Here is a 13,856-nt window from a genome sequence, read left to right as displayed (position 1 = left end):
ATAATCTGTTACTTTGAAGTATGCTAAAATGCTGTACCAGTGAGGTGAGGTTAGTGTAATGAGGAAGAGTGTAACACTGGTCTAACCTGTTTTGTGTTGACATTTTCTGACAACCAATGATTTTATGGAAACAGGTTATGTGTTTGTATTGCGGCATACTTGCTTGGCAGTCAAAAAGCAAATGACACTGCATGGGATGATCAAATATTTAATAGGGATGTTGCCTTTAACAGTTGAATATGTACCTATAATCACTATCTATTATAGAAACAGATTTAGATTCCATGTTATGACCACCTGATTGCTAAAAACCTTCAAAGAAGAAGGAAAAAAAGATGCTTTTGGCACATTGAAACTATATGCATACTGAGAGCCCAAACCACCTTAAAGCCAAAGAATATAACAGAAAATTCATGCAACATACTTTGTAGGATTGATACTTTTTTAGTGTTATGTAGGCATTAACACTGCTGTTTATCATGCAATGTAACTCTGGATGATTGTAATGGATTGTTGATTAAACAAGACTTGAAGGTCAAACTGGCTGCTTCCTTAAGCATTCTATTGTTGGTGTCTAGCACCATTATCGACCGTGAAGCAATCAAAACAGGAATATGCATAACAAGAACTGTTGGGGAACTTCTGAACACACCATGAAACTGTTATCAGTGCTAGACACAGAATTATGTACAATCTTGTAATCACATTGTCTCACAGGTGTACAAATCAATCACATTGTTATTGCAGCATTTTGCAGTTCTTCACATGCTAGATACATGCAAAGCAATCTCCACTAACCCATAGTGCATTGTATTTATAACAGGCTTTGCAAAAAACAGTAAACAGTGCATAGTCTGCTCCACGCAAAACTGTAAAATTTTAAAAAGTCACTTTCATCTTAAAATGTGATGCTTCAATATTTAAAAACAAGTTAAACATATGCCAGCTTATAAACGCTGAGTAATGAGCAATACTGGCCTCGAAGCGCAAAGCTGAAGGCACAGGAACATTACAAAATGATCAGTGCTCTTAGGAGACCAAAAAAAAAAAAAATCCAATTGACCACCTTTAAATGAGAATAAACAATTTTTCATTTGGTAAGATATTTTGTTGTTGTTGGAGTCTCTTTACTTGAAATATGGCCACTTGTTGCTTAACATTTTCTCAACACAAATACAAATTAAAAAAAATATAGTGAATTGCTTTTGCTGCAGAAATGTCCTCTGCAGGGCTTCTGCTAAGGCTTAATTCTTTAGGGTCCCAGGGACCCTTTCTTCACATTTCTAAGGGGTCCCAGGCTAACTCTAAGGGGTCCCTTTACAATGTGAAAAAATATCAACAAATCAACAGTCGACTCATGTCTTGTTAGTATGTTTCTTTGAACATTAGTACAGCATTGGTACAGCCAGTGATGAAAGCATTTTTCTGCCAAGTTTTTAGACACGGAACACTCCATGACGGGACTACTCATCAAACTCGAGCCATGAAAACTCTTTCTCCCACACAGTATTGTAGGCTCTCACTTTTTTCTTTTTGGGTGGGTTGTCATCACAGGTACTAGATGGACCAGGGCATGATGATGTGGGTTCACGATCTTCATTATCTTGCTGTTTGTCTTCACTCTCATTTTCTTTCCGTTTCTGAGACGATGATTTTAACCACGCTGTCAACGACATCTTGGAAATAGGTTAACGGAACTCTTTCCGGTAAGGGAAAAAACTCAGTGTAAAGGAAGTTACTCTCACCTTGTAGCAGATGACAACAATAGATTGGAATACGATGTCAGACAGACACCCAATTTTGTATCGGTTCTTCGCCCAAATTTGAAGGGGGCCCCTGGGACCCCACTGACGAAAATTGAAGGGGTCCTCCGAACTTTTAATGCGCACTATACACAATTTTTTGCATTAGCAGAAGCTCTGGTCCTCTGAACTCGAAAAAAAGTAAGTGTGGCCACAATAAAACAGCCTATTACAGAACAAAGAGGATTTTGTGACCTTACTGTGCATGATACATATACAAGTCATTACAATTACTAGGTATAATGATTTTTAAAGTTTGTAAGCTGAATGCTAGTGGTGTTATGACATCGCCCTAAAGGCCTTTATCAACCTGGCTAAGTGCTGAAGTGTCACTTTTGAAGTGCCTCAAAGTCTAATTGTACTGGCAAAAAAGACTGGACTTATCCCAAACCAACAAAATCAAAAAAAAAAAAACAAAAAAAACCCACACATCTCATACTCTGCACAATAAGGAAAAATCTCACAATTACTCAAGCATAACGATGAAAGATAAGTGAAAATATCACTAGGCCTGGCAGTTGAAACTGGCATATGCTGTAACCATGTCAACGCACAGAACACTCACAAACAGAACAGGTGCAGCAATAGTGTCTGCTGACATCTACATTCTTAAATACGTTCTGAGCACTGCACACCGCTGATCCTGTTGCCAAGAAGATATAAATGGAATGCAAGCTGCTTGATGTCCAGGCTGACGGTTGCTAAAAATGTACAGGATGATCAAAATGATGATCATGGATTTTCTCTTGGTTTTGGTAAAACTGCTTCATTCTCATGATTGTCAGCAGCTGCCCTCAATCGTTTGATTGTAGATGCTGAAAGACAAACAGCAAGTGGTTATGATAAAATGAAAGCTAACAACAAATAAATTGTAAAAATATATACACCAAAAATGGCAAACTATTCCCATAATTTTCTTATTCTGAAGCTCTTTTTCCCACAAAAACAGGTTCTATGTAAAGCAGAGTTGCTGACAGTGTACACAAGTATGATAGTAACCTTAGAATGCATAAAATGTTCAAAAAAATATTAACAATTATAAGAGAAAGCCAAAACAAACATAATACATAAAATAAGCTGAAATCAACTGTTCAATCTTCAATCCATCCTGAAAATGCACTTGTGCAAAGTGAGGTCTGTCCAGCGGAGTTTTCAGACACAAGATTCATATTTGTGTAAGAAATATCAGTCTGTTAAAATGTAACAAAAGCACTTTTGTACAGACTTTCACTGCCAGGTGGTTTGTGGCAACAGCAAGCAAACAGACAATTTTAATATAACAACTGGTAAGCAAAGAGGACTAAGTAATTAAGCTAACAAATCATTTTCATTTCCCTTTCCACAAGCTTCTGTTCTTCAACTTTCTTTTCAGACTCCTGCCATAAGGCATTAGACTGTGTTATAAATGAGTTTCCATCTTTTCACATTTCAAGGCATGTTCTTTGACCCCATTGTTTAAGGCCTCCATCCTCTTTTTTTTTTTTTCTTACCAATTCATGAAGTCTTCTGCTTTCCTTTTTTGTTGTCTCTGTTTCTCCTCTTCTTTCATCTTTGTAAGTACTAGTGGTAGTGCTATCTAGCCTTTAAAACTGGATCTTTTCCTTAGTTACCATTAACTTGTTGACTTATTAGATACCCCAGCAGAAACAATTCTGTCCTTAATCAAATGCCTTGTTATCAGTGAATTGTGCTGCTGATTTCAACAATGTCTTTGTTTATGGACTACACAGAGCATCTACACCCAAGCTTGAAAGTTTCACTTCCTTGCCTCAAAGATCATATTTTAGGATCTTCATAAAACCTGTTAACCCCTTCCACTCCCCTATGTCCCAATTTCCTTCCCCCAACCCCACCACCCACACTGCAAAATCGTCTTAATGTGGAAGCACTTGTCCTTTCCAAAAGAAACAACAATAACAAGTACTGTATGTCTGAGTTGCAGCTATAGACTGTTTGCTGGAAAGAGAATGAGTTATCTTCTCAATTATATTGAACATTGTTGAGGTAATGATGAAAAGATCTCTCAAAAGATGGACAATGTTTTGTAAACTCTTCTGGTCAAATTAGTGTCTTTGATATGTTATGTATTAATAGACAGTGATGTGCATTTAATAGATCTGATAGATCATTTATACTGAAATTTCACCATAGAGCAAAGAGAAAGTAAAATGTAAGGGTGAAACCTACCCTCTTAACTATTTTGCACCATCACCAGAGTGTCCATGGTGGCTGTTTTGCTGCACCGATTGGAATTCCAGTCAGATTAACAGGAATGTTGATGATGGCTTCATCAAGCCCTTCCAACATCAGATTTCGCCGTATCATCATGCCATCCTTACCCATCAGGAACAGAGATGGAATCTCCACAGATCGGCCAGTTGAATCGTCGACCATGTCAATCATATACTCGTCATTTTCTTCGTCATTATCAGCGACGATGACTGCCACCGCGCCAGCTTTTTCAACTTGTCTGGACTTCGTCAAGAAGGAGCATCCACCTCGCAGGATGAAAGCAACGGCCCTTTCCACGTTGTTAATAATGGGACTGCATGCCTCAATGGGCTCTGCGATGACCATGCGAATTTTCTTGTACTCGCGATCAAAATCGTTACCAAAATCTTTCGCGCGGCGAAGTTTGTATGTATAGCTTAAACTTTCTGGAAAGATGATTTCAAAGTAATGAGTGTTTTCGTACACAAAGGCAGCATCTGGTGATGTTGCCAATTCATAGCGGTACTCTGTCGGGCTCGCCTCATCGGTGCCGTCGTCTGCTAAAGCAAAAGAAATCGTCCGGAAAATCAATAGAAATGCAAGTGATAAACTGATCAACTCAGACACACTCTGAATCATGGCACTATTCTCTAGTTTTCCCATGCAAATCTGACATCACAGTTGCTCCTCATCTACTGAGCTGTCAGAATATTCGAGAGACGCCATGTTGATAAGGGGCACTACTCTGTTTTAGTGATCGGAGTTGTTCTTCTGACGTGTCGTCACGGGACTCAGCACCGAAGGACGAATCCGAGGAAAGGAAATGTGTCAGCTGTCGTGACTCACTGATAAAGTCGTCTCACTTACTAACATATCACAGTAGACTAGAACTATTATGGTACTGACCTGCGGACATAACAGAGCAAGATATAGTGCATTTGTCACCCATTGCGTGCAATGATGTCTGTTACTTGTATTAATACGCGGACACATCTCCGTCCCGCACCCACTAATATATCACGATCTTTGCTTGTTTGTAATTAAGTACAACTGTTCAAATCATATTCATTAAAGTGTTCTTTAAATTAAGTTCTATTTATATGAAATAAACTTACAGGTTGTGATATTGATGATAAACGTATATCATTAAAGAATTAAAGTTAACATGATCGATTTGCCTAATTATTCATACATTCATTCGTTTCTTGACTGCTACCAGTCGAAACACGTGGATAGATGCGGCAGCTGACAAGGCCCACGACTCAGGCCTGTCTTGTAGGATGGTGAACAAGTCCTGCACAGGATGATCAGTCCATGTAACGTTAGGAGTGCTTTTGTAATTGATTGCAGATGCGAATCAGTTTACGGTAATCAGATTTTTAAATACAAGCGGGACATTGATGGACTTGCCAGAAAGCGGGACATTGAGCGTCCCACCCGGATATTTTATGAGCAGGTGGGACACGAGGTCAAAAGCGGGACTGTCCTGCCTAAATAAGGACGTCTGGTCACCTTTTTGTATCATAATGCAGGTTAATTACTTTAGGTTTCTGGGTTCCATTATCTCCAATAATGTGAGCTGGAAAGTTTCCAGTTTCCAGTATCAATGAGGCCCAGCAACGTCTTTAATTCGACATCAATTTGTTATTAGATGAGACATTCTGGTCCAGTTTTATCTGTACTGACATTCTCCGTCACCGTCTGGTACGGTCCCATGTGTTGGTTGTGACCTGTTCCCTGTGGACACCCTCTACGTCCAGTGCAGTGTCTGCAGGGTGCGCAAGATTGTGGTGGACACCTCCCACCCGGCCAATGACCTGTTCTGTCTCATGCCCTCTTGGGTCAGGTACAGAACTTCTCGGTTGAGATGTAGCCAACACTTGTCGGTGATGAGGACTTTACTCTTCACTCAGGCGCTTCCCGATAAACTAACAACAGTTTTTGTTTGTATGATACTCAACGGCCTCACCATAATACGCATACACACACGTGCATACAGCAATAATCACACTTCACAAGCATAGTGTGTTCACAAGTTCATAGCTTTACTAGCCTTCTTCATTAGACCAATGTTTCATTGCTTACAGCACATGGAAGACTGGCTTGGCAGGTCATGGGAGATGTTTCGGTCTACACAAATAAATGATACGTAACATAAAACATAGCACCAGGCCCGTTCTTAGCCCCCGCGGGGCCCGAGGCAAAGGGCATGTGCGGGGCCCTCACGCCCCGATCACACGGTTTTAGTTGGGATCTAAAGTCACTTTTTTCCTCAGGGATATCTCACTTTATCATTGACAGCACGCTGCATACACATTACACATAAGCCTACCGATTAATTTATTTGTAACGTTCGTCAATAGGTTAATCAAAAGCGCGGGGCCCCTTGAAGCGCGGGGCCCTAGGCAGATGCCTCGTCCGCCTGCCCCTAAGCACGGCCCTGCATAGCACAATATGTTTGAAATAAAGACTAAAAATCTTACTGTCAATAATAACATGTAACACGTAGTGGATGATAAGTACAAGGATCATATTTAGGTTGTTTATAGCAAATCGATAAAAAATTACGAGTAAACATAAAATATTTCCCTCGACAAGAATGATAATTATGATAAAAACAAACGATGGCTACAGCCTTGTAAACAATTTGAAGTTTACTGTAAGCTATTTTTACATGTTCAATGGAAATTTAGAAATGTTATTAGGAAAACTGTGTGATAAGCTCGTTAGGTCAAGTGAATAAAAAAACAAAACAAAAACAAAACAAAACAGCGAGTCTGCACGACATGGTAATTTGAAGATAAGTATCTGTTACGTACTGCCTGCGGCTGTGTCCGGGTCACTGTACTCATCCCGAAGCAGGGCAACTTCTCATATATTGCATCATAAAGCGCCGTTGCTGTGCAGTAAGTCTACTCCACTCGAGGTTTGGGTAACAAAGTGAAGTTCTCCAATAACCATTCTCTCTATTCACTGAAATTATAAGGTTACACAAAGGTTACGTTCTACAACCTAGTAACATAAACAGCCTCATAATCTAGTAACAAAGGAGTTATATACTTTAGTAACTCTTCCTGTAGTAATTAACGAGGAAGTGTCTTATAGCCTAGTAACCAAAGAGTTCTATAACAGTATATCTTTTTATCGCTTAGTAATTAAAGTAAAGAGTTCCATGATATAGTAAGTGAAGAGTCACATAGCCTTGTAAGTAAATCTTCCTATAGCATTGTCAGTAAAAGTAGAGGGTCCCATAAACCAGTACTAAAGGCAAAGAGCCCTTAGCTGAAGTGAACATCAGAAGGACAGATGGACAAAAAATAAATAAATAAAAAAAATCCTGTTATAAACTTACAAGAAAAGATGTAAAAAGTGTTCAGAGGAAAGCGGGTTCCGCAGGCGCTGTCATGGACAGATGTTTTCACGGTTAATGGAGACGCTGTGCCGGGTCGACTTTGAATCTGCAATGATGATGATGATGATGACGATGATGAAGACGACGATGATGGATGGATGGATGATGATGGATGGATTGTGATGATGATGAAACCCATCATAAACGCGAAAATAAATTACCTCAGATTTGTACAATGTATTCTATATTTGATGAAATTTCCAGGCTTACACTAAAGTACCAATAACGACAAAGACAACAACAATAATAACAAAAACGACAAAAATAACAGTTAAAACAAAGAACGACAACACCATAAAGGAAAGAAGAAAAAGGGAAGCAGCAGCCAGGAAATCATTTTAACGAACAGCAGACAGATTGAGAACAGCAGCAAGTGCACCAACAACAAAGACGATAGTAATAACAAGACAACAGCAACAACTCTACATGAGAAAGCTCGAGCAGAAAGAGAAAGAAATTGTGAAATAAAAACAGCAAATAAAGTGTTCCTCACCAGGATATGCGTGTTCACATTCACTGTGTAGGTCCTGTCTACACCATCCTCAGTCTCGCTTGTGGCAGTTCCAAGAACAACTGTGTAGAGAAGGTGTTAGTCGGCAACGAAGGACACTAGTACAGCTTAAAGGCCGAAACTATAGTCGTGAACAAAATAGTTATAGGTAAAACAATTTCGTAAAAGAATTTCGATTAATGTGTCTTAATGGTTGAGGGCAAAGACAAAAAGAAGGGTCAGATGCCGCAACTCACTCAAGGTATACTCGCAGAAATAGGCAGATGAGAATTGGACTCTTCTTTGACAGGAGCACGAATGACCTATTGTCAGGATGGCGCAGAAAATCGTGAAGAAAAACAACATTTTAGGTCCTAGTGTCGCTTGCCCTGTCAAATGTGAGTGTTTTACCGATGAATAGTTAGGCCTCTTCTTCCTTCGTCTGGGGTTCCTTGTGACAGGGTAGAGGCTTGAGAGGAGCTGGAGTAGTCAATGCCAGTCTGTGCTCGGGGCAAGGAGTTATATAAGCCAGGGAAAGTCCAGATCATGGTCTGTATAAGGCCCCCGAAATTAATTGGTCTGACCTGCAGCCGCTGCAGGTGAAATTAAAAGTCAGCAAATCTCGGAGATTTTTATTTCAACATCAATATGTATTATGTGAATCATGACAATGAGGTAGATTTTCATGGACACACAAAAGACGTCCAAAACGGGAAAGACACGTATACTTCTCGTCCCTTACCAATTTATTATCGGTCTGTAGATCATCTGCACAATAACACAAGCTGTGGACGACAGCTTGCATGCTTATTACGATTAAGCTTCACTGGCAGTAAAAATCTTGTCCTGATCGCAATACGCATGTAAACTGTCCTCCACAGCTTCTTTGATTGTGCAGATGACTCAGAGGACAGTCAGTCTCAGGTAGCCTGGGCGTGCACACCTTGCAAAAATGTTGGATAAAACGTGGATGCGATAAGGCTTTACAAAATATAGTAGGATAATTTTTAAGTTAATTTTGTAAGGCCCATAAATGATGCCCTTTAATGGCATTTGGCAGAAAAAAAAACGTTCCTCATCCCTGATGTCAGCAGTGAGTTCAAGGCATTAGAACTATATGTTTCAGCACACTGTCACTGAGCACGTATGGAAAATAATAGAACGAGGGAGTTGCATGATGGATGTTGAGAGAAGGGTGAGAGAAATGGTCACTCATTGGACCACACAAAAATTGGCCTACTAAAGATGGGCTTCGTATAGGCCGCACAAATGTTTCTGGCTCAGGTATTTTGTTTAGGGCGTTATATACCTGAGCCAGAAACATTCATACTAAACTTTGGAACCCCCTTCCACATCTTTGCCCTATCTGAAGCCCGGGTTTCGGAACTTGTCTCCCATAGCGATATTGCTATTCCCGGGTACACACTAGAACGTCGGCACCCAGAAGTTTCAAACATGAAACTGGTTTAGTCACCTACATCAGCACCTCACTCAACACTAAGCAGCTGCACCAACTCGAAAACTACAACGTAGAGTCAATCTGGCTAGAAATAAAACTAAAAAATACGGCCCCACTTCTTGTAAGATTTTATGTATAGAAACCCTAACAAACGGGCCGAGTGGACGGACCACTTCAGCTCCATGCTAGATGCCGTGCTCTTTGAATCCAAAGAATACATGCTGCTAGGGGACTTCATCATCGACCTCCTGAAACCCGAATAAACAATTGATTGAGTGGATCAGCCTAGCGAACCTTACCCAACTAGTTACTACCCCAACAACGGTCACTAACACGTCACAGACACTGATTGACCATATCTACGTCAACAACCAACACAACATACTCGAAGTCTGTGTACCCACGACAAGCTGCAGCGACCACTTCTCTGTATGCCTGACGTGGCGCAAAAATGGAACCAACATTCCCAGAAGCTCACACAAAACAATCACCTACCGCTCCTTTAAAACATTTGTGGAATCTAAATTTTTAGCCGATGTCTACAGCTCTCCCCTCAATAAAGTATATGATATCACAGACCCAGATGAAGCCATCACCTACTAGCACAACCAATTTCTAATAATATACAAAAGCATGGGCTGCTGCGGACTAAACGCTTTAAACACAACATTAAACCCGCCTGACCTGGAGCTCCAGGCCGAGATTAATGTAAGAGACACTTGAAAAGAGGCTGAATTCAAAATGCAAAGAAATATTGTCACATTGTTAATAAATGTACTTAAATGATTTCAGGTTTCGTGAGGGAGGTGTGTGACTTTATTAGCAGTTGCATCATCTGTGAGTTGTAATTCGTTGTGCAGTTTTTTGCAAAAATATATATATATAAATAAAAAAAATCGTTAAGTAAAGCGTACGTTCGAGATAAACCTTTTTGCCAAAAATATCTTATAACGTCAGAATGGGAAAATTACATATCACAGATACTGTAATAGGTATACACATTGACACTAGTATCCTTAGCCTGCTGACCTCGTCTAAAGTTAACTGCTGCCGCTGCTATCGCTACTAGTCATTTCTCCTTCACATAGATAACAGCGATGATCAGCAGAACATTAACAAAACTTCAATACAGAAGTTTACGCATCATTCTATAATTCATTGAATATTATATTTAATGTTGTTGACATAGCTTGTCAATACAGTATTTATACCTTTTTAGAGCTGATTCACATAACTGAGTTTTTAATCTTTATTTCTTTGAAGATGTAAGTGATTGTATCGGCAAAATACCATTCATTTCAATTTTTTCTTGGACGATAAGCACATTGCACAATGTTACAATTAGTACTAAACATGCATAGCTGTGTGTTTCAAAATATATCAAAGCCTGTTAAAGTATATATATATATATTTTTCAATCCAATAAGATAGGCGAAAGAGCTAGGCTGAATATTTATTAAAAAGAATAATAAAGCAAAAACGATTTTACACCCGACGTGACAATTAAAAATAAAATTAAAATAAGGTCATGCTCAATGATTTATTTTGTTACCAAAACACAGACTTTTTTCTATATAAAAACATATCTACATGTTTCAAGTAGACGAGATATTGGAAATGTTTTTTTTTTTTTATTTGTGTGTGTGCGCGCACGTGGGTCTTTGAGTCGTTAGAGTTCGGAGATAGAGTGTCACAATTTTCGACTGGTTAGTCAGTCTATGGGGTAGATGATCAGTCAGTCTATGAAGTAAAATTCCGATGCTCTACCATTCTCACAAACGAGACTCGGTTTCACCAAGTTTTTGCCTTAATTTGCTGTAGCAGGGCATCTCTCGTGGCTGTAGCGGGTACAGACAGAAAGTACTTGCTTTCCTCCATTTTCCTGGCAGGTATTTGACTTGCTAGACCTACAAGTCTCTGCCTCAGTGAACTCAGCTGCTGAAACCGTTCGACCAGCCCGAGATAAAACAGAATTCGATCCGTCGATGGTTCAGTCCCTGCGCACCTGCCGCAGAGATACCTGTTGATGTAGTGTCTGGTGTTAGTGAACACTTGCCGTACATCATACTCATCCGCGAGTTGAAGAAGCTCCTCAATGGTTTCATCTGGACAAAATGGCCTCTAAAACATTATTTTATGAATCACGTGCAATAATATATGATAGAGTTGCAATTAATCTTATTTCGCAGAACATCTCGAGATAAAGGACCACAGACAACATCATGCGAAATTTCAGCCAATGGGAGAGCTGGAATGATGACGTCGCCAGTTTGACTTCTTTCTGTGAGTAATATATATGTATAATATGTATAGTGTATAGTTTATGTATACTGGTACGTATCTCCAGAAAGTGAGTCATTCAGTCACACTTTAGGAAATATATAGGAAAGTATACTCCCTTGCACTCAGCTTTTCGTAAACAAAGTTTGCACCTTGCTTGACCTTTAACGTGCTCACGATGCCCGTTACTAAAACCGTCAAAAGCCTTTAGAGTCGTAATGTGCGGTTCGTGATTTTCCGTTTCTTAACAAGTTAGTATATAATTAATGCTTTTATATGACAAATTTCTGGAAAGCGACAGTCAATCAATTTTTATTCTAAAAAAATAGAAAAATATTACAATACGTTAATGTACCAAGATTTATTTCCTTCCTGATGGTGTACAAGAATAGATGGTGGAATCGCCTACCTTTAATTAAGTCGATGGTATCTCCTGGATAGATCTGCTCTAAAAGTTCGACCATTGCAGAATATTTCTTTCCTTGGAGTTGGATTTCCCTTAAGTCTTTTTCTTTAAAGTCGGAAGTAAACATTCTATGGAGCACAGGTGAGTGTATCATCAAGAAGACTTTATTGACATGTAGCTTCTGTTCTTCTACCACGAACGTAAGGTTAGTAAAGTTGTCACCTTTTTTAAATCGGTTTTTTGAAAGCTGGGACAGTTCCTTTCCCATCCCACTTCGCATCTGATCTTTTTTTGGCTCAGTAACAGTTTCTGAAAACCTCGAAGCCATTTTCTACAAATGAGTGAAGGCGCCAATGCACTTTATGGCGAAATTTGTGCTGGGCCTCGGATTTTATGGCAAGCGTTAGTCCTGTAAAGTTGACTTAAAAACTGAGCACCGAGTGGGAAATCGAAAGTATCGATTGATAAAAATTAGATAAGAGCAATCAGTCGATGAAGAGTAAAGTCCGTTCTAATTGGCTACTGATATTGTGAAGACAAAATCGGAGCAGTAAGCTATATGTAGTATTATAATGTTCAGCCGTAATAAGAATATCATGGGCCGCCACTTGGTTTTACTGACATTGTTGGGCGAAGTGACCACAGATATTTTTTCTTTGCCGAGGGCCACCACGAGCCTAGAACCGCCATTGCTTTGACCTTTGACATTACTTCTTTGACGTTTACTCTGCAAGACGTTTAGTGTATGGGCTATCCTTGCACTGCCATGATAGACATCTGTGTGCATGTTGCTATTTTTAGTTGTGCCCCCTGTTCTCATAACTATTCTCTGTTGCTTATGAAAAGTTTATGTTCTCTCTTCGCTGACAAAATTCTCGGCACATTGCCAGCACACCTGTGACGGTGTCATCAGAGTTTACCTGACCTTCATATTGACCCCAGTTCATACAATCAAATACATGAGCTTACATGGCATCCTCCAGGTCTTGTCATCAACAGAACCTCACCTCCTCAACAATGGGTGTCAGTGTTCTTGTGAGCCAACGAATGGTTGCAAAGAACAATTATATGACTCAGCACATCCGCGAATAAATGCACTTTCACTTTCGTTTTTAACTCATAGTGACTTTTTCTGTCCACACCTGTCTCGCTCCCTTTATGTGTCAGGAATGATCTTATGTTGATATATAAAAACTCCTAGAGTAATTAAATGTCTAATCTCGCCTGCAGTTGCCAAAGCAGGTCCAGACCAACATGATTTCGCGAACCTTATTGAGTTGTTCAACCACGAACTAATATCCAGGAACTATATAATTATACGTCCGTGGGTCAACGCCGCGTATCACGTGATATGCAAACGAAGGTCATAACCCTTCAGGATGACAGCCTCCAAGTCAGACGTTGCTTATTGTTTACAGTTGAGATTCTGGTCAGTTGTTTTAATAGTAGAAACTGACCTGATCTTCATCTCATTGTTCATCAATGAAAGTGCACCTCAGGTAGTCTGGACGAACCTTTTCCCGCGATACATACAGGAGGGTAGCTGCGGTGATGCGTGAAATGAGTCGAAGTACTAAGTGCCCCTCACACTTTTATATTTAAAATAATATGTATTAAAGAAAATCCCTAGACCTAAGGAAACAATAATTTTACTCTTTTCAGTAGATTTTAAATAAAATGTGTTTTTTAAAAAATACTTGGTTAAATTATTTTATTTTAAATCTTTTATTTTTTTTTATGTGTTTTGCTGTCGATCTTCATCACGGCTTTCTTTAAACGCTTCTTGACTTTAGTAC

At 39.4% G+C, this 13,856-nt stretch overlaps 1 protein-coding gene and 1 long non-coding RNA gene across 2 annotated transcripts; both read right to left on the bottom strand.

Annotated features, from left to right (window-relative positions):
* Window positions 1–194: 194 nt before the first annotated feature.
* LOC112573984 (protease-associated domain-containing protein 1-like) lies at window positions 195–4,882 on the bottom strand. The gene is made up of 2 exons (XM_025254744.1): window positions 3,990–4,882; window positions 195–2,617 (listed from the first exon to the last, which is right to left on the bottom strand). Exon 1 carries the CDS (start codon window positions 4,674–4,676, stop codon window positions 4,011–4,013), a length of 666 nt encoding a protein of 221 aa, XP_025110529.1. The 5' UTR covers window positions 4,677–4,882; the 3' UTR covers window positions 195–2,617; window positions 3,990–4,010.
* Window positions 4,883–6,041: 1,159 nt separating this feature from the next.
* Window positions 6,042–8,532, bottom strand: LOC112573916. Its single transcript, XR_003101300.1, has 5 exons — window positions 8,173–8,532; window positions 7,919–7,998; window positions 7,366–7,471; window positions 6,833–6,986; window positions 6,042–6,143 (listed from the first exon to the last, which is right to left on the bottom strand). It is a non-coding gene; the product is annotated as an uncharacterized LOC112573916 (long non-coding RNA).
* Window positions 8,533–13,856: the final 5,324 nt, after the last annotated feature.

This window comes from Pomacea canaliculata, linkage group LG10 (assembly GCF_003073045.1).
Source record: "Pomacea canaliculata isolate SZHN2017 linkage group LG10, ASM307304v1, whole genome shotgun sequence".
NCBI lineage: Eukaryota > Metazoa > Mollusca > Gastropoda > Architaenioglossa > Ampullariidae > Pomacea > Pomacea canaliculata.
Note: the sequence above shows the minus strand (reverse complement) of the source record. Positions and strands in the feature narration are given on the sequence as shown.

Coding starts and splice junctions, on each gene's coding strand:
- LOC112573984 (XM_025254744.1), bottom strand. CDS start 4,676: ATGGGAAAACTAGAGAATAGTGCCATGATTCAGAGTGTGTCTGAGTTG.